This window comes from Oryctolagus cuniculus, chromosome 18 (genome assembly GCF_051225735.1).
Source record: "Oryctolagus cuniculus isolate XC-2025 breed Fujian yellow rabbit chromosome 18, ASM5122573v1, whole genome shotgun sequence".
NCBI lineage: Eukaryota > Metazoa > Chordata > Mammalia > Lagomorpha > Leporidae > Oryctolagus > Oryctolagus cuniculus.
The window spans coordinates 8,076,333-8,100,968 of NC_142884.1; the positions used below are offsets into that span (position 1 = coordinate 8,076,333).

General features: G+C 68.1%; 4 protein-coding genes across 7 annotated transcripts; all 4 read left to right on the top strand.

Moving 5' to 3' along the window:
- Positions 1-1,727: 1,727 nt before the first annotated feature.
- NKG7 (natural killer cell granule protein 7) lies at positions 1,728-2,885 on the top strand. Of its 2 annotated transcripts, none has more exons than XM_070062964.2 (4): positions 1,728-2,161; positions 2,232-2,378; positions 2,456-2,590; positions 2,690-2,885. In XM_070062964.2, exons 1-4 carry the CDS (start codon positions 2,008-2,010, stop codon positions 2,746-2,748), a joined length of 495 nt encoding a protein of 164 aa, XP_069919065.2. In that variant the 5' UTR covers positions 1,728-2,007; the 3' UTR covers positions 2,749-2,885. The 2 variants fall into 2 exon arrangements, with proteins under 2 accessions (XP_069919065.2, XP_089174988.1); XM_089318862.1 differs by having other exon boundaries at positions 1,873-2,161; positions 2,493-2,590.
- Positions 2,886-4,180: 1,295 nt separating this feature from the next.
- On the top strand, positions 4,181-5,421 carry CLDND2 (claudin domain containing 2). Its single transcript, XM_070062963.2, has 4 exons — positions 4,181-4,349; positions 4,475-4,615; positions 4,930-5,049; positions 5,306-5,421. The coding sequence occupies exons 1-4, from the start codon at positions 4,181-4,183 to the stop codon at positions 5,377-5,379; spliced, it is 504 nt and encodes a 167-aa protein (XP_069919064.1). The 3' UTR covers positions 5,380-5,421.
- Positions 5,422-5,819: 398 nt separating this feature from the next.
- On the top strand, positions 5,820-14,464 carry ETFB (electron transfer flavoprotein subunit beta). 3 transcript variants are annotated; one of them, XM_089318863.1, is made up of 7 exons: positions 5,820-5,894; positions 9,250-9,312; positions 9,707-9,865; positions 10,363-10,521; positions 11,342-11,404; positions 13,004-13,162; positions 14,256-14,464. In XM_089318863.1, exons 3-7 carry the CDS (start codon positions 9,761-9,763, stop codon positions 14,424-14,426), a joined length of 657 nt encoding a protein of 218 aa, XP_089174989.1. In that variant the 5' UTR covers positions 5,820-5,894; positions 9,250-9,312; positions 9,707-9,760; the 3' UTR covers positions 14,427-14,464. The 3 variants fall into 3 exon arrangements, with proteins under 3 accessions (XP_089174989.1, XP_069919059.1, XP_069919058.1); XM_070062958.2 differs by lacking the exon at positions 9,250-9,312 and having other exon boundaries at positions 5,820-6,300; XM_070062957.2 differs by lacking the exon at positions 9,250-9,312.
- A 1,619-nt stretch (positions 14,465-16,083) lies between these two features.
- Positions 16,084-24,532, top strand: VSIG10L (V-set and immunoglobulin domain containing 10 like). The gene is made up of 10 exons (XM_070062930.2): positions 16,084-16,494; positions 16,571-17,332; positions 17,552-17,845; positions 17,937-18,221; positions 18,923-19,177; positions 19,317-19,595; positions 19,962-20,240; positions 21,296-21,409; positions 21,614-21,762; positions 22,635-24,532. Exons 1-10 carry the CDS (start codon positions 16,248-16,250, stop codon positions 22,713-22,715), a joined length of 2,745 nt encoding a protein of 914 aa, XP_069919031.2. The 5' UTR covers positions 16,084-16,247; the 3' UTR covers positions 22,716-24,532.
- The last annotated feature ends 104 nt before the right edge of the window (positions 24,533-24,636 follow it).

A 24,636-nucleotide genomic window follows, 5' to 3' on the forward strand; every position in this document is an offset into this window, starting at 1 on the left:
AGCAAGACCCAGTTTCTGGGTGGTCAGGGCCACCACCACCAGTCCAGCTCCATACAGAGCCCCACACAGAGTGATGACCTCCGGGCAATGACGTCATGGGTGATGATGCCACAGGGGTTCTGTGGATTTCGGGGCTGCTGAGGTGACCCCGAGACTGGGGAAGGATGGCAAGGACTAGAGAAAGCTGGGAGAGGTCTAAGGGATTCAGAAAAACCGGCACTGCTCGGACGAGGCCAGTGGAGATGGGAGGAAACCAAGGATTCGGGCAGTGTGGTTGCCTAGGGAGCCACAGGCAACTCCATCTCCGAGGCCTGATTCGCTGCCTGGCTGTCGCGCCCTTCTCGGTGGGCTCTGTCTGCCTCTCCAGAGGTGTGCGCTCCAGGGGCTCGGAGAACCAGGGCCTCTGTTGGGTTGCAATTCCTACATGGGCAGAGACTTGCTGCACCCAGGTAACAGGCAGGCCACCTGGGGACTTGGGGGTGGGGCTGGTGGGGTGCACTTGAGCGTAATAGACCTGGACTTGCAGGTGGTGGAAATGGGCTGGTTAGGTAGGAGTTATGGGGGCTGGGAGGGGGAGAATGAGGGAGAGAGCGGGGGTGGGGCCGAGGCTGGAGAGGAGAGGATAGAACTTACGGGATGAGGACAGGGTTAGGCTTGGAGAGGGAGCTGGGATAAGATGGAGAGGGTTGGTTTTGGGGATGGGTGGGGAGTTAAGTTAGGGGTTGGAGGTGGGGTGAGGACGGTGTTGGGGGTGGTGTTGAACCTATAGCTGGTGTAGGCAGGGATGCTATGTAGATGGGGATGATCTTGAATTTGGGAATGGGATTGAACTCTGCTCTTTCCACGCTGCTCATGGCAGCTTCGTCTGCCTCCGGGAGCCTGTCCCTGTGGACATGTCCTTAGGAGCAGCTGCTGTCTTCACGGCTGAGTGTCTGGGGGCTTGCAAACCAGGTCTCCAACAAGGGAGAAGCTCCGGCCTCCTGGTCCACTCTGGCTCTGCATTCACCAGCTGTCCTGGAGCCGCCAGCCCAGTGAATGGTTACGACTGAGCCCCTTTTCTGGAATGTTCCCTGCTGCCCTAGAGGTTGAGTTGTCCTGGGCTGTGGCACCTGCACCTTACACCTGCTCACAGGCGAGGGGTCACCCAGGTCCTGATGCTGGTGCCGATGACGATGAGTGCTTGGAGGGCTGAGGGTCCCGCCCCGGCGTCCCTGGGACCCTCCCTGGCCCGGGATCCCACCATCCTAGCCCTGATGAAGAGGCCTACCATGCTGGGGGACCCCGTCCAAGCAGAGCTGCCTCTGGATTCTGTTATCTGTGAGGATGTGGGCAGGACTTCCTCCCCATAAACCTTCCAGAATTGCAGCTTAACAGGGTTTGCCTGTCCCGGGCATAAGCTCCCAAATGGGAAACCCAGGAGCCTTAGCTCTCCCACCTGCCCCTTCCTCCCTTAGGGCCTGGAGTTGGGACTACCCCCCACCCCGCTTCCTCTGGTGGAGACCCTAGAGAGGGGCCCCTTCTGTCCCTGGAGGACAAGTTGCAGAACCACAGGAAAGAGTGACACATCCCCAACTGTCCCCTCTGGCCACATCTCCCCTCCCAGTTAGCTCCTGCCCCAGCCTGATTGGCCATTTCCCACTTCGGAGGCCCTTAGCTTCTCTCTCTCTCTCTCTCACCCCTTCCAGGAAGCCCTGTCTGGTATTGAGGGTTTCTGGGGTGGGACGACCAGAACCTGCGACAAGAGAGGCGAGCTCTAAGCCACCACCCAAACCACCGATCCGACACCCCCAGAGCCCTCCCCCAACCCCGGCTAGGAGGGGAATGGACCGTTGTCTGTGCAACCCAGGAAGGGAGGGTGTGTGAAGAGCTGGCTGCTAGAAACTGTGAAACCAAACCAGCCTCCACACTCCCGACCGCCTGCCGGCTGCCAGTGCTTTCTTGAGCTCTGAGGACCCCCGGGGTCTGCGTGCACAGCCCCTCCTCTCTCCAACACCCAACGCGCACCCCATGGAACCCTACAGGAGCCTTGCCCTGCTGGTTGGCTGCCTGGGCCTGGCATGCACAGTGATCGCTCTGAGCACCGATTACTGGTTCGTGGCCGTAGGGCCAATCTCGGCTCACTCAGGGCTGTGGCCCAAAGACCCGCAGGACCCAGTGGCAGGTAAGGGGGTCGGGGCTGTCATGGGGTGGGTCACCGGGAGGTGCGGGCACTAAGTCTTGTCTCTAAGCAGGCTACATCCACGTGACGCAGACCTTCAGTGTCCTGGCTGCCATGTGGGTCCTGGTGGCGGTGGCCTTCCTGGCCCTGTCCTATGTCCGCTCGCTGTCCGCCCTGGGCCGTGGCCACCTCATCTCCACCATCTCAGCCTTTGCTGCAGGTAAGGACTTGGGCCGGACCTGGGTGCTGGGACCCCCTGAGTCCCTGTGCCCAGGCAGAGCTGTCTCTCGCCCACAGCGCTCTCCATGGTCGTGGCCATGGCCGTGTACACCAGCGAGCGGTGGGGCCAGCCTTCACACCCCCAGATCCAGACCTTTTTCTCCTGGTCCTTCTACCTGGGCTGGGTCTCAGCCATCCTCTTGCTGTGGGCAGGTAACCACCCAGCCTTCTGCCCCAGGGACTCTGGGTGGGGAGGACCCAGCTGGGCTGGGGGGGGGGGGGCAAGTGTTTAAAGGCTCTCTGGCACTCCAGGTGCCCTGAGCCTGAGCGCTCTCTGCGGCGTGCGCCGGTCTGGCTATGAAGCCGTGTGAGCAGCAGCAGCGAGCGACGCAGGATCAATTCGGAGCCCGGTTCTCCAAAAGCCTCGCCCGGATTAACGCCTGGCCTCCCCCCAGCCCCCTCCCTTGTCTCTGCATTGATCCAACAAAGATTTGCTGGTTTCTGGCTATTCTGGGGTGAATCCAATCGAGATGTTACCGTAGGTGCTCCTTGAAGGCCGAAGGTGGCCCCCTCCCCTGGAGAAGCCAGGAGTTTTCAGTGAGTGGAGAAGGTAGGGGTGGGCAGTGGGAAATGCAGGTGAGAGGCAGGTGGGAGCCAGGGTCTCTAACACCACGGGAGGGGGTGCTTCGCGGGAGGACAGGGCTGGTCTGGTCAGCGCGGGAGATGAAGGAGCCAGATTGAGAGCGTGGGAGCGGCCGGCGCCGCGGCTCACTAGGCTAATCCTCCGCCTTGCGGCGCCAGCACACCGGGTTCTAGTCCCGGTCGGGGCGCTGGATTCTGTCCCAGTGGCCCCTCTTCCAGGCCAGCTCTCTGCTGTGGTCAGGGAGTGCAGTGGAGGATGGCCCAAATGCTTGGGCCCTGGACCCCATGGGAGACCAGGATAAGTACCTGGCTCCTGCCACCGGATCAGCACAGTGTGCCAGTCACAGCGTGCCTACCACGGCGGCCATTGGAGGGTGAACCAACGGCAAAGGAAGACCTTTCTCTCTGTCTCTCTCTCTCTCACTGTCCACTCTGTCTGTCAAAAAAAAAAAAAAAAAAAACACAAAAGAGCGGGAGCACGACTTGGGGATCCAAGGGCTGCGTGCAGAGGCAGACCCCCATGCCTGGTCTGTGGGAGCCACACTGAGCGCCAAGTCCTGGGGGCTCCTGTGTAGGGCCCGGGGAGAGGCCTGCGGCTGGAGATGGGGTCTGGGGCTCCCTCTGAAGCTGCGGGAGTGGGGTGCTCACCTGGAAGAGGGTACAGGGTGGAGCCTGGGGGGAGACCCCCATACACGTCGGGGTGGGGGAGGGAGACGCCTGCCTGGGGCTCTGAGAGGGCACAGCACAGAGGACAAGGGGAGAGAAGTCATCTAGAAGATGGCTCTCACGCTCCCTCCCAGGCCGGCTGTGTGGCTCTGAGCTTGGGGTGGGGGTATCCCTTTAAACGGCCCCCGGGGCGGGGCCCTGGAACTCCTGTGCCTCACAGAGACCCCGGCCCCCAGCGGGCCCCTCTGGGCTCCGTGTCTAAGGCGGCCTGGAGAGCTGGGTGTTGTGAGTCACTCAGGAGCGTGTGTGTATGTAGGGGCGGCCGGCGGCACTGGGCAGATGGGGCTTCCTGGCCACATGGGGCTTCCTGGCCACAGGTCTCAGGGTCCCCAGGCGGGACAGTGGGGAGGCTGGGGCGGGGGCAGGGCGTCGTGGGGGTGCCCGGGAGGTGGTGGTCAGTCCTGCCCGTGTGGCCCCTGCAGCAGCCTCCTTGGCATGGGAGTGAAACACAGCCTGCAGATGGGCGGCGCGTTCCTCAGCTTCCTGGCCAACATCCTCACGGTGCTGTCCACCGCCAGCAACTACTGGACGCGCCACCATGGGGGTCACAGCGGCCTGTGGCAGGAGTGCAGCCACGGCACCTGCTCCAACATCCCCTGCCAGAGTGAGCGGCCCGGGGCCGGGCGGCGTCCGCCCTCCGCGCGCGCCACCTCCAGGCCTCTCGGTCCGCGCCCGGCCCCGGGTCGGGGCGCCCAGTGCGGCAGGCTGACGCGGCCCGCTCGCCCGCAGCCATGCTGGCCGTGACCGGGGCGTGCATGGTGCTGGCGACCGGCTTCGGCATCGTGGCCACGGTGATGGGAATGAAGATTCTGTGCCATCAGGGGGAGTCGCTGCGGGGCCAGGTCACGAGCGCCTTCCTCTTCCTCGCCGGTGAGACGGCAGCGGCGCCCGGGGGCGGAGCTGGGAGGGGAGGGCGTGGCCTGACAGACGGGGCGGGAGGCCGCGCGGAGGGGCGTGGCCTGACAGACGGGGCTGGAGGCCGCGCGGAGGGGCGTGGCCTGACAGACAGGGCGGGAGGCCGCGGGGAGGGGCGTGGCTGGAGGCGTGGCGAGGCGTGGGCGGGACGCGGGGGCGTGGCTGGCGGAGGGGCAGGGCCCGGGGCGGACGGCGAGGCGTGCGCGGGCCCGCGGCGGCCCCACCTGCGCCTGGCCACGCTCACCCGAGGCGCTGGCGGGCCGGCCCAGGGTTGCTGCTGCTGATCGCCTTGACGGGCTACACAGTGAAGACTGCCTGGAAGAACGACGTCTTCTTCTCCTGGTCCTATTTCTTGGGGTGGCTGGCTTTACCCTTCTCTATTCTCGCGGGTAACCTGGGACGCGGGGAGAGGGGGCACTGCCCTGGGACGCCCCGCCCTCGCCAGGGCCCGACCCCAGCCCCGCCCCTCCCGGGGCCCCGCCCCCGCCCAGCCCCGCCCCCGCAGAGCTGGCCGAGCCGCGCGCCCCCAGCCCCAGCGCCTGGACCCCCTTCCCCTCCCCGCCCCGCCCCCGCCCCGCCCCCGCAGAACTGGCCGAGCCGCGCGCCCCCAGCCCCCGCGCCGGGACCCCCTTCCCCTCCCGCCAGGCTTCTGCTTCCTGCTGGCGGACATGATCGTGCAGAGCACGGACGCCATCAGCGGCTTCCCGGTGTGCCTGTGAGCGCAGCCCGTCCCGACGCGGAATAAAGGAACGGATTTCGGCCACGCGGCTCCGCGCGCCTCTCGGGGGGACAGGGCCACGGGGGGCGGGGGCCGTGCACGCGGCTGACCTGGGGTCGTCCCCCGGGGTCACGGATACAAAGGGCGCGGCGACTCGGAGAGGCGGGCAGGCGGCCCGCCCCCGTGCGACCTTTCCCCTAATTTCCCGCCACGCCCCCTTCTGGCCACGCCCCGTCCCCCTCCCGTTCCAGACCGGCTCTCAGTGGGTCCGCGTCCGCTGGCCACACCCCTCCTTGCCTCCGGCCTCCTGATTGGTCACTTTTCCGGGCGGGGCGCGGACTGTGCAGCCGCGGAGTGGCGGGCGGCACGGCGCGCAGGCGCAGAGAGGGACGGGGGCGGGGCGTTCGGGCGGGGAGGTCCGGGGTGCCGCCGGCCCCGGCCGCTGGCTGCTGCGGGAAGATGGCGGAGCTGCGCGCGCTCGTGGCTGTCAAGAGGGTTATCGACTTCGCCGTGAAGGTGACCGGGGCCTCCCCCCTTCCTGCTTCCAAGTGGTGCCCCGCGGCCGTGGGCTTCCGGGATCACGAGCGCGCCATGGGCGGGGGTCTGCTCGTAACCCCTGACCCAATCGTCAAAGTCACGGGCAGACGCCGAGGACTGTGAGGTCGCGACCCCGTGCAAACTCTCCCGATGACTGTCCTAGCGGCCGGAGCAGCCACGAGCCTTGCTTAACGCGGGGAAACTGAGGCACGGCGCGCCCACCCGGCCGGGGAGGGCCAGGGCCGAGGGTCCCGTCCACGACCCCGCGGTTCCTCGCTCGGACTCGGCGCGTGGCTCCGAGGCGAGCTTTCTGACCGCAGCCCCCGGAGTGTGCAGACTGGGGGGACCCCCAGAAGCCGGCGTTCCCCCTCCGCGGCCCCCGGGGGTGAGCGCCAAGGCTCTGGCTGGGGAGGGGCCGACGGGGGTGAAAGGTCAAGCTTGGGGGTGGTGGGGCAGGGGCTTCAGGTCCCCAGAGCCCGGCTTGGAGGCGGGAAGCAGCCCCTCCGTTTCTCTCGTGCTTGGCCTGAGCTGCCCATGTGGGTCCGCTGTGCCAGCAGCGCGGGCGCTCACCTCTGGGTGCCCCCCCAGCCCGTCCCGGGGCGCTGAGGCCCACGGGGGCCCTGTCTTCCCCAGAGCACCCAGCCAGGACAGAAACCCAGCCAGGCCAGCCCAGCTCCGGACCGCCTGCCGCTCCCTCCCGGGCGTGGGCCAGGGCTGAGTGGCGCTTCTCCAGGGGTCGCGCGACCCCGCGCTCCTGCTTGGAGCCCCCTCCCCTGGACTCCTGCAGCCCCCCGGGGCTCCCTCCGCCCCGGGCCTGGGCGCAGATCTGTCTCCACTCAGTCCAGCACAGAGCCCGGCGCACGGGTGCCTCCAGCGTGTTCCGCCCGGCCTGCACCTGCACCTGCACACTGCCCCCCTTCCATCCCGCTAGGCGTGTCTGTCGACGCCCCTTTCGGAACAAACGGGATCCAGACACTGCAGCTACCGGAACACCAGGCCCGGACGCTGCCTGCACCCCTCCAGGGTCCTCTCTACCTCCCCTGGCCCCTTGCCCTAGTCTCCTCGCACACCCGCAGTCTCTCCCCTCAGCCTGGCCTTAGGGATCCCGGCGGCCCCGCTCAGGCGGCCATGTCCCCTCTGGGACCCTCACCCCACCTGCTCCTCCTTTCCCTGGCTCCGGCCCCCCCTGCTTCCGGTCCCAGCGTCACCACCTCCAGGAAGCCCTCCATGCACCTCCTCAGGTTACTGAGGTGTGTCTCAGGGCCCCTGCAGAACCCTGGCTTGCCTCTACCGCCCTCCCCCCCACACACCAGGCCCTCGTGGCCACACCCACCTCCCACCCCCAGCCTGGCAGCTGTTGCACTGCTCACCCCGTCGTCACCTCTGTGGGGCCTTCTGTGGTCGTGGTCGCCTGCTTGAAGCCACAGCCCCAGAGTCCCCCCCCGCCCCCCCCCCCCCGCCGGACAGTGGAATTTACCCCGTACTGCTTTAGTGCCTGTCCCCTTCCTCTGGAATGGGCAGTGGCAAGAGGTCGTGGGATGTGTTCGCCGCTGGCAGGTGCACCACTGGAAACGGGACAGTGCGAGGCGCGTGCTAGGTGGTGGCTGGCGCTGCTGGAGGCCGCGGGGGACACTGTGGAGTCGCTGAGGGCAGGTGCCTGTTTCGCGGTCCGAACGGCCTCTGCCCCCCTCGGGGCTCCCGCTCTGGCCGTGTGTGGGAAGGCAGGTGCCTCTGTGTTTCCCGATCCGAACGGCCTCTGCCCCCCCCCCGGGGGTGGGGCTCCCGCTCCGGCCGTGTGTGGGAAGGCAGGTGCCTCTGTTTCCCGGTCCCCACGGCCTCTGCCCCCCTCGGGGCTCCCACTCCGGCCGTGCGTGGGAAGGCAGGTGCCTCTGTGTGTTTCCCGGTCCCCACGGCCTCTGCCCCCCCCTCGGGGCTCCCGCTCCGGCCGTGCATGGGAAGGCAGGTGCCTCTGTGTGTTTCCTGGTCCCCACGGCCTCTGCCCCCCTCGGGGCTCCCGCTCCTGCCGAGCGTGGGAAGGCAGGTGCCTCTGTGTGTTTCCCGGTCCCCACGGCCTCTGCCCCCCCCGGCGGGGGGGCTCCCGCTCTGGCCGTGCGTGGGAAGGCAGGTGCCTCTGTGTGTTTCCCGGTCCCCACGGCCTCTGCCCCCCCCCGGCGGGGGGGCTCCCGCTCCGGCCGTGCGTGGGAAGGCAGGTGCCTCTGTGTGTTTCCCGGTCCCCACGGCGTCTGCCCCCCCGGGGGGCTCCTGTGGCACCCCCTCCGGCCTGTTTTCTCCAGATGTCTCATGGGAAGGTGTGCTGGCTGCCCCTCCTGCCCCCGCGTGGCCTTGGCTGCTGTGCTGGCTCTGTGCCCCAGCACGTGGCCGGCCACGCACAAGGACAGCCTGCATCCAACCCAGTCCCTGGGGGCTGTGTCCAGGGTTCGAGAAGAGTTGCCAGGAATCTACAGGGAGCCTCCTGGACACAGGGCAGCCGGTCCCGAGGCCCTGTCCTCCCTGCCGGGGCACGCTTGGGGACAGACCGCAGGTGTCGTGGCCAAGGCACATGGCCTTCCTGCCCCTCGGTCACTCCATCTGAAGTGAGGGTGGGACGGGCAGTGGCCAGCCCACAGGCCTCCAGGTGAAGCGATTAACATGCCACAGCACTGCCCGCGCGGGCCCTGGCTGCTTTGGGTACTCCGAAATAAACGAGACCAAAAAACCCAAAAACCCTTCTTACCGATTCTCAGGCCAGCCAGGGTTTCCTGACTTAAACGACACAGTGCCTCCAGGCCTCAAAGGCCTTCCACGGACAGCAGGTGCTGGGTGCTGAGTTCTCACCTCTGTGCCCTGGGAGTCGGGGGCCGGGCCCCCGCCCCGTCTCCTCCTGGCCCCTAAAGAGAAGGTTTCCCATTCTGTTTCTGTGCTGGTGAGTGAGTGGGGGCACAGGGGCCCGGGTCTAAGGAGCAACCTATGTAAGCTAATGGCCCTGCCTCCCTCCCCCCTCCCCCCACTCACTCCCTTCCCCTCCCCCTCCTTCCTCCAGGGCAAACTCACCTCCCTCAGTCCCCTGCAGCTTCCTTTGGGATTGTATTTGGGGCCCAGGGCAAGCTCATGTCAAACGGGGAAGGTCCCATGGCCAGGCCGTCTGTGGGGGCCATTATTGCACCTGTCACGGCGGCCCCCCTTGAAGGCACCCTGCCTTCTCTGGTACCGGTACTGTGGGCCAGGCCGGCCCTTGCAGAGCCCCAGAGTCAGCCACGCCCAGGGATGGTGACAGGGCTCCCACATGGCGCCCCTGCAGCACCTGGTGGCCAGCAGCGTCTCCATTTGTCCTCAGGAGGCCGTGCAGGTCCTGCCCCGGAGCTGAGAACAAGGCCTGGGCTGGTGCGGCGAGGCTAAGGTTACCCGGGACACCCAGGCGGCCGAGATGCCCGTGGCCAGCTCACGGCAGGGTCAGGCCATGACCTCCGTGTCGCCGGGAGCCAGCAGCTCCGGGATGCAGGCGGGGCTCACGTGGCCGCGTGCCGCTCACCGGGCCGGGGCCTGTGTATGCTGTGTCTTTAGGCCTCACTTGGGGGTACTGTAAAGTGCGGGTGTCACAGCCAGCAAGCAAGCGTGAGAAGCCTCAGCCCGAGGAGCAGCGGGGCTGTGACCTTGACCCTGTGTTGGGCGGCCCGGCCCTGCCTCCGAGTTGCAGCCGGCTCTCCCTGCAGCTGTGATGGGGTGGGCGCCAGGTCCGGGGGGGCGGGGCCTGCCCTGTGGCCTGACCCTGCGCCCTTCCCCTGGCTGGGCAGATCCGGGTGAAGCCTGACAAGACCGGCGTGGTCACGGATGGCGTGAAGCACTCCATGAACCCCTTCTGCGAGATCGCCGTGGAGGAGGCCGTGCGGCTCAAGGAGAAGAAGCTGGTGAAGGAGGTCATCGCCGTGAGCTGCGGGCCGGCGCAGTGCCAGGTAAGCGGGGCGGGGCCCTGGAGCTGCGGGAGGCGGGGCTGGGCTGGGGCCGGCGGGGGCGGGCCAGAACTGGGGTAGGAGGTCATCGCCATGAGCTGCGGCCAGCGCAGTGCCAGGTGCGCGGGGCGGGGCCCTGGAACTGCGGGAGGAGGGGCTGGGGCGGGGCTGGTAGGGGAGGAGGGGCCATAGGGGGCGGGGCAGGTACACGGGGTGGGGCCCTGGAGCTGCGGGAGGAGGGGCTGGGGCCGGCGGGGGCGGGCCAGGACTAGGGTAGGAGGAGTGAGCTGCGGCCAGCGCAGTGCCAGGTGTGTGGGGCAGGGCCGGGGAGGGGGCGGGGCCCTGGAGCTGCGGGAGGAGGGGCTGGGGCCAGGCTGGTGGGGGAGGAGGGGCCATAAGGGGCGGGGTCAGCCCTGGGGCTGCAGGAGGAGGGGCCAGGGCTGGGGAAGGAGGGGGTGGGGCTGGGTAGATGCCAAGTGGAGCCCATTGGTCCTCCGCAGGAGACTATCCGCACGGCTCTGGCCATGGGCGCTGACCGTGGCATCCACGTGGAGGTGCCCCCCGCAGAGGCGGATCGCCTGGGTCCCCTGCAGGTGGCCCGAGTCCTGGCCAAGCTGGCTGAGAAGGAAAAGGTGGACCTGGTGCTGCTGGGCAAGCAGGTGGGTGCGCCGCCCCTCCCCCTCCACGCCCGGCCACCTCACCCTGCTCAGGAGGGCGGGGTGTGAGCCACACCGCAGGTGGCCCCGGGGGAGCTGAGCATCTGGCACTTAACAGTCAGCCCTGAGTCTGAGGGGGAGGGCAGGGTCACGCTGGGTCACCGAGGTCCCTGGAGGTCCTCGGGCGAGACGGGCGCGGAGGCTGTGACCTGGTCCCCGGCTGCCGAGGCCGCGTGCCGGGGTCAGCTGTGGCAGAGAGAGCCCGGAGGCTGTGAGGATTGGGCTGGGGCCTGGAGGCCGAGGGTCTGGGGAGAAGTGGGGCCGGGACGCCCCGCAGCACACCGGCGCTCCCAGCAGGGGGCGCCCATCCTCCTGGCGGCTCCTCAGCCGGGGGAGGGGTGAAGAGGGACGTCATTAGAGCCTAAGCAGACAGGGGTGAGAGGAAGGGGGAGTGGGGGCTGGGCGAGTGGAGCGGGCACAGGGGCAGCGGGGTCCTGGGGCCCAGCGCGGAGACAGGGTGCCCAGGTGGCCTGGTGGGCTGCTCCCCGGGCTCGGCTTGGGGTTTGCACCTGCGGGCTCACGCCTAGGGAGTGAGCAACACCGCTTTCCCAGGGCCAGCTTGAAGCAAGTTCCCATGCCCGGAGCCAGGGGCCAGGGTGTTCTCATGGGAGGCATCTGTGAACATTTATACAGGGGCGAAGGGGGGCACAGGGCCCCGGACAAGTGGCCGCTCACCTCTGGGCCCTGCTCTAGCCAGAGCCCCGGCTGGCGCCCGGGAAGCCGCACTGAGCCTCGCGCGTGGCTGGCCTCTTCTCTCCCGCAGGCGATCGACGATGACTGTAACCAGACGGGGCAGATGACGGCCGGGTTTCTGGACTGGCCACAGGTGAGGCGCAGCAGGGCGCACCTGCTCGGGACCGGCCGGGCTCTCCCCACTCCTCGGGGGGCCTCCTGCCTTCTCTCGCCTGCCGGCCTCTGTCAGCCCCTGCTTGGAGGGGCCTCCCTGCCCCGTGTGAAGTGCTCGTGCCCACCCCAGCCCCAGCTCCCCCAGTCCAGGAGAAGGAACAGGCCGAACTCGTGGGGTAATGCTTTATGTAGTCCCATTGTATCTAAAGTCTTATCAAACATGTAATCAATATCTTACAATTTTTTTGAATTGTCTTCAAAATCTCCCTGGTAGTACCTGATACTGCACACCCCAGTCCAGACGCTAAATTTTCATCAGAAATTAGGTTCCCAGACCAAGGACTTGGGCCATCTTCCACTGCTTTCCCAGGCCACAGCAGAGAGCTGGATCGGAAGTGGAGCAGCTGGGACTCGAACCAGCGCCCATGTGCGATGCCGGCACTGCAGGCGGCAGTTTTACCCATGATGCCACAGTGCTACCCCATCCAATATCAGTTCCAATTATTCCTCTCCCGTGCAACCCTCATTTCAGCAGCCGCACGTGGACAGGGGCCGTGGTTCTACATGATTCTGCAAAGCACCCGCCCCGTCTCTCTCCTGCCGTCGGGTCACGGTCTCCCTGTCCCTTCCTCCCCGGTGTGTGGTTACTGGGTCACCGCCCTCTCCTCTGCCAGAACCTCGGGCCACGGCCAGGGTCACGGCCACGGCGTGTCCGAGAGCCAGGCCCGGGGACGCTCGGGTGTGGCTGCGGCTCCGTGATAGTCACAGCAAGACCTGGAAGGTCTGTGCAGTGACTCAGCGAGGGGAGAGAGCGTGCGCTAGATGGAGGGTGAGCCGCAGCAGGCGCCTGGGGAGGAAGTGCTGAGTCAGGCCGAGGCCAGCACTCCAGGCTCTTGTTGGCTGGGTGGAGGGGCTCATGGGAGCTCTTGGGGGGCCGGGTGAGCAGCTCCCTGATCCCCCAGCACTGGCTGACGGTGGCCCTGTTATCCAGCTTCCTGGCCTCAGTTTTCCACATCTGTAAAGTGGGAATGATAGAGCTCCCGCTGGTTGTTTAGCGGTGGGCCCCTGGGTGCCCGCAGTCGCTAAGGTGGGGAGCGGGCACTCCTCACCGACAGGCCCCCAGGACATCTGCCTCCACACCCCGGGGGATACACACCCTTTCTACAGTTGTTTGTTTATTTTTTAAGACATTTTTAAATTTTTTGTTTGAAAGGCAGAGCTAGAGAGAGAGAGATCTGTCTGCTGGCACACCCCCAAAATGGCCACAACAGCGGGGACTGGGACCCCATCCCGGTCTCCACGCGGGCGCAGGGGCCGAGCACTCGGGCCATCTTCCGCTGCTTCCCCAGGAGTGGAGCAGGGGGCTGGCCCCAGTGCCGGCCCAAACCGCGCTCCAGCGTGGGGCGCCTTAACCCGCCGGTCCCGGATGTGTTTCTGCCATTCTCTCCTGCGACTCTGTGGCCCCCCACCCCATCCTGACCCTCGCGGGATGTCCTCTGCCGCCTCTTCACTCACCCATGCGTCCAGGCACGCAGAGGCCAGCCTGCGCCTGACCTAAGGCCCTCGCCCACTCTCCCAGGGCACGTTCGCCTCCCAGGTGACGCTGGAGGGCGACAAGCTACGGGTGGAGCGGGAGGTCGACGGGGGCTTGGAGACCCTGCGCCTGAAGCTGCCCGCCGTGGTGACCGCGGACCTGCGGCTCAATGAACCCCGCTACGCCACGCTGCCCAACATCATGGTGAGTGCTGGAGGGAAGCGCCGCTGACAGCCCAAACAGCCAATAGAAAGCTTCCCTGGGCAGTCAGTCCAGCCAATGGAAAAAGTCCATTGGTAATCGGCCAAATGAAGAGGATTCATTGGGTCACCTGGCTCTTTAAGGCGGGTTCATGAAGTCCTTTGGCTAACAGGCAGAGTTCACTGTGGTTAGACAGATGGGCTCATTGGGTCAGCTTGGCCCACAGAGAGTTCAGTGGGTCATCCCAGCCATGGGGAGGGCTCACGGGTCATCCCAGCCATGGGGAGGGCTCGGGGGTCATCCCAGCCATGGGGAGGGCTCAGTGGGTCATCCCTGCCATGGGGAGGGCTCATGGGTCATCCCAGCCATGGGGAGGGCTCGGGGGTCATCCCAGCCATGGGGAGGGCTCGGGGGTCATCCCAGCCATGGGGAGGGCTCGTGGGTCATCCCAGCCATGGGGAGGGCTCATGGGTCATCCCTGCCATGGGAGGGCTCAGTGGGTCATCCCTGCCATGGGGAGGGCTCGGGGGTCATCCCAGCCATGGGGAGGGCTCAGTGGGTCATCCCTGCCATGGGAGGGCTCAGTGGGTCATCCCTGCCATGGGGAGGGCTCGGGGGTCATCCCAGCCATGGGGAGGGCTCAGTGGGTCATCCCTGCCATGGGAGGGCTCAGTGGGTCATCCCAGCCATGGGGAGGGCTCATGGGTCATCCCTGCCATGGGAGGGCTCAGTGGGTCATCCCAGCCATGGGGAGGGCTCAGGGGTCATCCCAGCCATGGGGAGGGCTCGGGGGTCATCCCAGCCATGGGGAGGGCTCGTGGGTCATCCCTGCCATGGGGAGAGCTCGTGGGTCATCCCAGCCATGGGGAGGGCTCAGTGGGTCATCCCTGCCATGGGAGGGCTCAGTGGGTCATCCCAGCCGCAAATCCATTGAGCGACTCCTACCAAGAGGATGGGTTTGCCAGTGCCGTGCTGCCTGAGAGGGGAGGCCTCCCGGGCCGTCCCAGCCACCAGGACCCGTGCACGGTGGGCCTGGCCCCGGGGGAGGTGGCCGCAGCAGCCCTGAGACCCATGCCCCCCTCCCCCCCCCCCGCAGAAAGCCAAGAAGAAGAAGATCGAGGTGCTCAAGGCCGGGGACCTGGGCGTGGACCTGAGCTCCCGGCTGTCCGTGGTCAGCGTGGAGGACCCTCCCCAGCGCACAGCCGGCGTCAAGGTGGAGACCACCGAGGACCTGGTGGCCAAGCTGAGGGAGATCGGGCGGATCTGAGCCGCTCCCCAAAACTCAGCAATAAAACCCTGACTCGATGCGTGGCCCTCCTACCTCGTGCCCCGGAGACCGGGCTGGTTTTGATTCATCCAACAAATATTTATTAAATCCCCGGTGTGCCAGGGCGGTGCTGGCGGTGCCAAGGGGCGGGCTGAGTCACGTGCGGTCCCTGGCTGAAGGGGATGGATCGGGGCGCCTGGGACGCAGGGGGGCAGGGGTGGCGGGCACTCAGGGCCCTTGGGAGCCCAGGCGGGGCAGCCGGCCTGTCCTGTGGGGTCAGGGAGGCTTCCACAGGGAGAGGACATCCAGGCTGTGTGCAAAGGTAGGGGCCAGCACAGTGGCCTAGCAGGTGACGCCGGCATCCAACACAGGCGCCGGTTCGAGTCCCGGCTGCTCCACTCCGATCCAGCTCCCTGCTAACGCGCCTGGGAAAGCAGCAGAGGATGGCCCAAGTGCTTGGGCCCCTGCACCCACGTGGGAGACCCGGATGAGGCTCCTGGCTCCTGGCTCCTGGCTTTGACCTGGCCCAGCTCTGGCCATGCAGCCGCTGGGGAGGGAACCGGTGGATGGAAGCTCGCTCGCTCGCTCGCTCCCTCCCTCCCTTTCTGTACCTCTGCCTTTCAAATACATAAAAATAAATGTTAGAGAGAGAGAGGAAGGTGAGAAGGACTTTGAACTGTGCCACATGTGCCGGGGCGCCCACATGCCGAGGCGTGGGGCGCACGGGCCGGAAGGAAGCCAGAAGCCACAGTTCCGGCCAGGCAGACCGTCCCAAGCTTGGGCTCCACGCTCGCCTCTGCCGGCGGCGCGGCCTGGGCTGAGCTCTGCGCCCTCCCACGGTGCCCGCAGATGTACGCCTGACAGAACGCACCTGATCCGTCCCTTGTGTCATCAGCGTGGTGCGAGCCGTGCTGGGGCAGGGTCACAAGACATGGCCAAGCAGAGAAGCCCTGAACTCAGAGGAGAGAGCACTGGGACGGCCCCCAGCCACAAGTCCAACCTCCCCCGCTGGCCCCCTGACCGCCTGAGCCCGCCTCCTGGTCCGTGACACCAGGGCCCAGCCCGCAGGAGCGGGGCACTGGGGAGGCTCACGCAGGGGAGGCCCTCGGCGTGGGCGCTGGCAGAGCCGAGTGGCTGTTATTACACTGCTCCTCGATAAGGGAGACCTGAAGGGCCAGTTGTGGTTGAGCCGGGTTGGAGGTGGGCAGGGGGCCATGGGAGCATCCCAGGTAGGGCCAAAGGCTGGCAAGTGCGAGAGGGCCCAAGGACGGCGGGAGGGGCCGAGGGTCAGCACTGGACAGGGACGGAGCAGGCACGGCGTAGACGTCTCCAGAGGGCAGTGAGCGTAGAAAGACCCTCAGAGGGACCCGGGAGGAGGGAGGGGACGGGCCACCAAGGGGAAGGGAGGGGGCAGGAGGAGTAGGATCCAGAGATGGGCAGTAGGGAGGGGGTGGGGTCTGCCAGCTTCTGCACAGGCGATGGAGCCACCCTGGAGTTTTGTGGAAAATCCGAGAGGGGTTGGGAGTCGGGAGGGTGCAGAGCTCAGCGGGGCCCAGGCTGCGTGGGGCCCCTGGCACGTGGGTGGGAGGCGGCCTTGAGAGAGCCCAGAGCCGAGGAGGAGGAGGAGGAGGCTCAGGTGTGGCCTGCAGGCCAGGAGCCACGGAGGAGGAGTCTGAGCTGAAACCCGGGCTGTTGGAAGTGGGAAATCTGAAAGGTCACCTCACCCTCCTCCAGGAAGTCTTCCTGGCTTTGATTCAGATCTCCCCATCTCCCCCCTCCAGGCATGGGGAGCGGACAGCTTTCCGGCTGGGCCTCCCACAGATGGAGATGGTAATGGAGATAGGTGGGGTGGGGTGGGAGTGCAGCCGCCAGACAGGAGTGGGGGCCACGGGCACCTCCCGCCGGGCCTGGCTCCCTTCCCCGCCCAGGAAGCTAAGCCACCCGTCCTGTCCGACCCGTCCGACCCGGGAGGGACAGCGAAGGCCCTGGGTCTCCTTCCAGTGTCCTCCCGGGGGTGCGGCCAGCACCATGGACACCTCGCGGGCTCCGCGGCTCCTGCTGCTCCTGGGTAAGTCCCTGCACAGCCCCCTCCCCACCGGCGCCCCCTGCAGCCTCCCCCAACACCATCCGTGTCTCCTCCGCAGCCTGTGGAGTAGGGGCCCTCGTCCCCACAGCCCCTTCTGGACCTCGGCAGGGCAGCACCTCCACCAAAGCCCCCAGCTGGAAATCTCCGGGCCGGGCTCCAGATCCAGGAGCCTCTGCCCGAACCCCTGGCCGGGACTGGTTCCAAGAGGCCCTGAACTCCAGCGCGGTTTCCGGCTCCTTCTGGTCCAACGATTCTGCCGAGGTTTCCAGCCGGGGTTCCATCTGGTCCCACACTGCAGACCCCGACAGCCACCAGGGGGCTCCCTTCTCGGTGAAGACCCCAGCTTCAAACACCTCCGCTCACGTCCCAGATACCCAAGGACTCGGCAAGACCCCAGGTTCTCAATCCCCGCCTGGGACCCTGGATCTTGAACCCTCTGCCCCCAGACCAGAGCCCAAGGTCTCCGTGGAAACCCAGCCAGCGGCCAGCTTCTCCCAAGTGGCCGAGGGGCCCCTCGCCGTGCTGGTGGGGACCACCATCCGGCTCCCTCTGGCTCTAGCCCCCAGCCCTGGGCCCCCCGCCCCTGGCCCTCTGGTGGTCTGGCGCCGCGGCTCCAAGATCCTGGCCGCTGGGGGCCTGGGGCCCGGGGCTCCTCCCACCAGCCTGGACCCTGCCCACCGCGCCCGGCTGCGGTTCGATCAGGACGCAGGCGGCCTAGAGCTCGCTTCTGCCCAGCTCGAAGATGCAGGGGTCTACAGGGCCGAGGTCATCCGGGCCGGGGGCCCCTGGCAGATTCGGGAGTTCACGGTGGGCGTCTATGGTGAGCGCCTCCCCACACACACCCCCGCCGGCGTCCGGAGCGCAGGCTGCAGGGCCTGCTCTGCGCTGACCCCTGCGGGCACGACATGGGGGTCCCTCCCCGGGGCAGAGGGAGGGAGAAGGCGGGCCAGCGGCCCAGAGAGCTGGACAGTGGGGCTGCGGGAGATAGGGCCCGGGGACCCGGCTCCCGACCGGCCCCTGAGTCTGGTCTCCTCTCCAGAGCCCATACCCCAGCTGTCCGTGCAGCCCCAGGCCCCGGAGACGGAGGAGGGGGCGGCCGAGCTCCGGCTGCGCTGCGTGGGGTGGCGGCCGGGTCGCGGGGAGCTGCGCTGGAGCCGCGACGGACGCGCCCTGGGGGCGGCGGACCCCGAGGGAGCTGAGCCAGCCCGCATCCGCGCCGACGGCGACCAGCTGGTCATCGCGCGCCCGGGGCGCGCCGACCACGCCCGCTACACCTGCAGCGTCCGCAGCCCCTTCGGCCACGCGGAGGCCGCGGCCAACGTCAGCGTCTTCTGTGAGTCGGGGGGCTGAGTCCCCGGGGGCAGGGGCGCGCGCGGCCCGCAGCCCAGCCCTCGCCGTCCCGACCCGCCCCCCCCTCCCCGCAGACGGCCCGGACCAGCCGGCCATCAGCGTCTCCTCGGACCGCGACGCCGCCCCGGCTGTCTACGTCTCGGCCGGCAGCAACGTGACCCTGCGCTGCAGCGCCCCCTCGCGGCCGCCCGCCGACATCGCCTGGAGCCTGGCGGACCCCGCCGAGGCCGCGGTGCCCGCGGGGCCGCGCCTCCTGCTGCCCGCGGTCGGGCCGGGCCACGCCGGCGCCTACGCCTGCCTCGCCGCGAACCCGCGCACCGGCCGCCGCCGCCGCTCGCTGCTCAACCTCACCGTGGCGGGTGCGTGCGGCCGGGCGGGGCCGGGCCAGCGGCGCGGGCGGGGAGAGGGGCGGGACCACCACAGCGGGCCGCCTGTGGGAGGGGCGTGGCCAGCGGGGTGGGCGGGGAAGAGGGAGGGGTGGGGCCACCTGTGTGGGGGGCGGGGGGCGGGGAGAAGGGCGGGGCCAGAGGGGTGGGGCCATCGCAGGGCAATGGGGATGCCTCAGGTAGGGCGGGGCCGGCGGGAGTGGGCGGGGACAAGGGTTGGGGGCCCACGCGGCGGGGCGGGGAGGCCTGCGGGTGGGGCGGGGTTATCTGTAGTGGGGCGGGGAGAAGGGCGTGGCCAGCGCGGCGGGGCCGCCTTGGGTGGGGCGAGCCCAGCTCAGGGGCGTGGGGACGCCTTGGGTGGGGCGGGGCCAGCGCGGAGGGGCGGGCACGCCTGTGGATAGGGCGGGGTCAGCGGGACTGCGGAGGTGGGCAGAGGGAAGGGACTGAGTGGGCGTGGCCATAGTGGAGTGGGGAGCCACGGGAGGAAGCGGTGCCGGTGGGCGGGGGGCGTGCTCCCGCGGAGCCGGCCGGCGGGGCGCCCTGTTCGCGAGGAAGCAGTTTTCCCAGGAGCGGGCGGCGGTCAGCGGGGCGGGGGCGAGGCTGGGCGAGCGAGCGGCGGGGCCGGGAAGCAGCAGGTGCGAGACCCCGCCCTCGCCGGCCCCTTCCCTCCGCAGATCTGCCCCGCGGGTCCCCGCAGTGCTCGGTGGAAGGCGGGCCCGGGGACCGCAGCCTCCGCTTCCACTGCTCGTGGCCCGGCGGGGTCCCCGCCGCCTCCCTGCAGCTCCAGGGCCTCCCCGCAGGCATCCACGCGGGGCCGGCGCTCTCCACGCTGCAAGTGGACGTTCCCGCCCACCCCCGGCTCGCCGGCGTCCGCATCGCCTGCCTGGCCCAACACCTGGTGGCCACGCGCACCTGCACGGTCACCCCGGGTGAGGGGGGGGGCTCGCCTTCGCTGGGGAGGGGTCGCCTTCGCAGGTGCTGGGGGGAGCCGAGGGGGACTTTGAGTCCAGGGCGATTTGTCCACTCCTGACCCGCTTCTAACCCGCTTCTACCCCGCCCGGCCCGCAGAGGCTCCGCGGGCGGTGCTGCTCCGGGCCCTGGTGGAGCGGACGCCGTCCGGGGAGGCCGAGGTGGCGCTGGAGGCCGCCGGCTGCCCCCCACCCGCGCGGGCGACCTGGGCCCGGGAGGGGCGGCCGCTGGCTCCCCGGGGCGGAGGGCGCCTGCGGCTCAGCCAGGACGGGCGGCGGCTCCTCATCGGCAACTTCAGCCAGGCTCGCGACCTGGGGAACTACTCCGTGCTGTGCAGCGGGGCCCTGGGGGCAGGCGGCGACCAGATTACACTCTCCGGTGAGCCCCCGCCCTCAGACCAGCTCACAGGTCTCAGCCTCCTCCCTCAGACCCGGGGGTCCAGCCCAGCCCCTCCTCCCTCAGACCCAGAGATCCAGGCCCAGCCCCTCCTCCCTCAGACCCGGGGGTCCAGGCCCAGCCCCTCCTCTCTCAGACCCAGGGGTCCAGCCCAGCCCTCCTCCCTCAGACCCAGAGATCCAGCCCCAGCCCCTCCCTCAGACCCAGGGGTCCAGACCCAGGGGTCCCTGCTCCTAGCCTCCTCCCTCAGACCCAGGGGTCCAGCCCCTCCTCCCTCAGACCCTGCCCCTCCCCCCGCCGGGACAGAGAACCAGCTGCTGTCCTCCCCCCCCCCCCCCCCGCCCCCAGGCCCGGCCGTGTCCTCGTGGCGGCTGCAGCGGGCCCAGGGGGCGGCCGTGCTGACCTGGGACGTGGAGCGCGGGGCCCTCATCAGCAGCTTTGAGATCCAAGCCCGGCCCGAAGCCGCGGCCTCCAAAGACTGGGTGTCCCTGCTCGTCCTGGGGCCTCGCGAGCGGTCGGCCGTGGTGCCCCTGCCCCCTCGGAACCCGGGGACCTGGGCCTTGCGCGTCTTGCCCACGCTGGGGGTGCAGCCAGGGACTCCGACACAGAGCCGGATCTACCGGGCCGGTGAGTCGGGGCTGCGAGCGCCGCCTGTTGGCGGCCCGCGGGGACTGTAACCAGATGCCGGGAGCTCCCAGGTTGAAGCGCAGGTGTGGCCGGGCGGGGGCTCCCGGGGGCGAGAGCGGGGACACGCTGGCGAGGCTTGGGGTTCGGGCCTCAGACCTGCGGGTCTCCCCGGCTCAATGCTCTCTGCTCGCCTAAGATGCCATAGCACCCAGAGTCCCCAGCCTTGGGGGGGGGGGTCAGGGGTTTTTTTTTTTTGAGATTTATTTATTTGAAAGTCAGAATTAGAGAGAGAGAGAGAGGTCTTCCATCTGCTGGTTCACTCCCCAGATGGCCCCAACGGCCAGAGGTTGGCTAATCTGAAACCAGGAGCCAGGAGTTTGTTCCAGGTCTCCCATGCGGGTGCAGGGGCCCAAGCACTTGGGCCATCTTCCACTGCTTTTCCAGGCCACAGCAGAGAGCTGGATCAGAAGTGGAGCAGCCGGGACTCGAACCGGCGCCCGTATGGGCTGCGGCTTTAACCTGCTGCATCACAGCGCCGGCCCCTCCAAAAATGCTCTTCTAACCCCTCCACTTCCTCTCCCGCCCATGTGTGGGTCGGACACGCCTTCTCCCTTGCCTGGTCTCTCTGTGCTCCACGCAGAAGCCACAGTGACACTAACAGAGCCCCCCGCTGCGGCCCTGCCAAGTCCCCAGGCCCTGGGCACCCGCCCCCAGCTTCAGGCTGTGCCGTGCTCCCCTGCACTGGACTCTGCTGCCTCCGGGCCTTTGCACGCCCTGTGCCCTGCTCTCGGAGCGCCCTTCGCTCTCTCCCGCTCCTCAAACGTGGCTGCTGGGGACCCCCCCCCCCATCTTGGCACAGCGTGTCATTACTGCTGCTCAGGTCTGAGTGTCAGACCCGCCAGGACGGGACGCAGCCTGCCCGGCTCCCCGCCGCCCGGGCTCAGGAGTTGTTAAGGGAACTGGGAGTGCGGGGGGCGGCTGGGACTCCAGGGTCCCCGGGCAAACGCTGAGCTGGAGGCTTAGCACACCTGGCTCCCTTCTCTTGGTCTCTACAGGCCCGACCCTGGGCCCCGGGGCCATTGCTGGCGTCGTCCTGGGCACCCTGCTGGGCCTGGCCCTGCTGGCCGGGCTCCTCGTCCTGTGCGTCTGCTGCCTGCGCCGCTTCCGGGGTGAGCGGGGCCCCTGGGAGGGCGCCTACCTGGCTGAGCCAATCAGCGCAGTCCTAGGTCATCCGTCCTGCCTTCCCGCCGCCACAGCAGCCAATCAGAGCCATGCTCCACCCCTTGGGCCAGCTTTCCTTGCCATTGGTTGGGTGGGCCTGTCGGAGCAGCAGCCAATCGCAAGCCTCTATTGCTCTCCCTCCGGTTTCTCAGACAAGACGCCTCCGAAGCGGCCTCCCGCCCTGGCCCCCGTGGCCTCCCCGCCCGAGAAGACGCTCCCGAGTGTGGCCCCTGCGCAGCCCCCGCGGCCTCTGGGCTGCAGAGCCCCGCCCGCGGCCCCTGTCCCAGCCAAGGCCCCCCAGGTGGGTGCGGGGAAGCCGCGTCCTCCCGGGGCCAGGGCCGGGGCGGACGTCGAGACTTGGGGTCCGGGGCATGAGGCGTGCTCACTTCGCTTGTCTGTCGGTCGGCGAAACTTCCACCAACAAAACCCACGGGGGGCGGACGTGGCTCCCCGTTTACGTGGATGGCAAGAGGAGAGACCTCGGGTCCCCCCAGAAGGGCGGTGGGCTGACTTCTGATCCCCCCCAGGAGGGTGGTGGGCTAATCTCTGCTCCCCGCCAGGGGGGCGGTGGGCTGACCTCTGCCCCCCCCAGAGGGTGGTGGGCTGACCTCAGGTCCCCCCAGGAGGGCGGTGGGCTGACCTCTGTCCCCCAGGAGGGCGGTGGGCTGACCTCTGATCCCCCCAGGAGGGTGGTGGGCTGACCTCTGCCCCCCCAGGAGTGTGGTGGGCTGACCTCTGCCCCCCCCAGAGGGTGGTGGGCTGACCTCAGGTCCCCCCAGGAGGGCGGTGGGCTGACCTCTGTCCCCCAGGAGGGCGGTGGGCTGACCTCTGATCCCCCCAGGAGGGTGGTGGGCTGACCTCTGCCCCCCCAGGAGTGTGGTGGGCTGACCCCTGCCCCCCCCAGAGGGTGGTGGGCTGACCTCAGGTCCCCCCAGGAGGGCGGTGGGCTGACCTCTGTCCCCCAGGAGGGCGGTGGGCTGAGACCTTCTCTTTCTCCATGAAGGCCGGGCAGGTCATCCCTTTGGCTCTCCGAGGGGGTGGAATTATTGGTTGTGTGGCTTAGCCCCCGAGGATGCTGGGAGCCCGGCTAGTTTCTGGAAGTTTCCAGCTGGAGCTGGGAAATGGTATTTGGGCGGCCTTGACCCCCAGGCTGACCCCGTCTCTCTGTTCCAGGCCCCGGGCCCCGGGCCAGTGCTCTCGCCCCGCGGGGGCCCAAGGACGGTGCGGACGGTGCGGACGGCCACGCAGGTGTGAGGCGGCCGACTTCCTGTTTCTCCCAGAGCCTGCGGGACCCGAGCTGGGACCCAGGAGTGAGACTCCGGCCCCTCCCCCCACGCCCACGGGAGAAGGCCCAGCTGATGTGGGCGGGGCCGGGCCCTGCTGCCCGCAGCCAGGCAGGTGCCCGCGAGGGGGCTGGCGCGGCCTCGGACAAGTGCCCCCAGCCCGCCCCGCGCCTCCATCTGCACATCACCTCCGTCTTCTCCGGCCGCCCAGGTGGACCCAGACCTCCCAGGGTGCCGGCCAGAGCCTCCGGAGCTCCCGCCGAGCCTCCCCTGGACTGGGAGCCTTCTAGAACGTTCTCTGCCCTGCGTTGGCTTCTCAAGCCCAGCATTGCCATCACAGAAGACCCTGCCTCCGCCGTGGGCATGTCAGGCCCCAGCGTGCCTGGCCCCCGCCTCCTGAGAGCTCCCGAGAGCACCCGACGGCTTGTGTCCCCAGCCTGAGCTTCAGGAAGGCAGAGGCCTGGAGCTGCCCCACCATGAGCCGAGAGCCCGCGCCTGTTAGCCGGGCAAGGCCCGGGCGCCTGCTGCCCCCCGGCACCCGGCGGCCTCGTCTTTGCTTCTAGTTTTTTTTTGTTTTGTTTTGTTTTTAGCATTTTTAACTTTTTTTTTTCTTTTTTTTTACAGGCAGAGTGGACAGTGAGAGAGAGAGAGACAGAGAGAAAGGTCTTCCTTTGCCGTTGGTTCACCCTCCAATGGCCGCCGCGGCCGGCGCACCGCGCTGATCCGATGGCAGGAGCCAGGAGCCAGGTGCCTCTCCTGGTCTCCCATGGGGTGCAGGGCCCAAGCACCTGGGCCATCCTCCACTGCACTCCCTGGCCACAGCAGAGAGCTGGCCTGGAATCATATTTATTTTCATTACATTAGAAAGGCAGGCAGAGAGGGAGAGAGACGGAACGTGGCAGAGGGAGCAGCCAGGGCCGGGGCAGGCCCACGGCCGGGGCCCAAGGACGCGCGCCAGCGCCAGCGCCTCCGGGGCCGCACCTCAGCAGGAGGTGGGTGTGGAGCAGAGCCGGGACTTGAACCCAGGCGCTCTCGAACCCAAGTGGTGTCTTAGCCGCTGCACCCCGTGTCCGGCCCTCCGGGTGGGCTTCCCATCTGGAATGTAAGGAGCGGACAGACCCGTGAGGATTCTTTCACTTGCAAGTGAAACACAAGAACAGAACAGACAGGGTGCTCACGTCAGCTGGCCCAGCGGTGGCCTCAGCCGGGCCCGGCCCTGGAGCCGGATCCGCCACCCTCACTGGGTTGGGACGTTTTCTTTGCGCATGTTGCCTCCTGTTACAAGATGGCTGCTGGAGCCCCACTCTCCATCATCACACCATGGCATCCAGAGACACAGGAAGGGAACAGGGCTGCTTTCCAACACCCACCCACCCACCCCTCTGTGCGTCTCCCTCTCTGGCCGTTGGGCAGGCTCATCTTGTGAAAGTCGTCAATACACACAGTCACATTGTCAAGCCTTAACCAAAATAAAGCCAGGAGTTGATTAGAGCTGGGTGGGGGTCATGGAGGAGTCGCCCGCCGGCTCTCAAGGACCGTTTATTCAGGAACGGCTCTGCCCCGCACGGCGGCCGTGCACAGAGAACGCAGCTGCCCAGCCCCTGCCTGTCCAACCTTGGGTGACCCGGGATAACCTCCCATCATCCTCTCTTCCACCTTTAAAGCAACTCCCCTGCCTCAGCCTCCTTGCACGCGCGTCCCCACGACAAGGCCCGGACCGAGCTTTGGAGAGCCTCACCGTGTCGTTTAGGTCGACGGCCCCTTTGGCCAAACAGGCCGTCCCCACAGCCCCCAGATCTCGCGACGTGAGGGAGCCGTTGAGCCCAGTGTCCCGCAGAACACCCCCCCACCCAGCACACACACCCTTCGCAGCCCCCGGGGCCTCGTGTCCA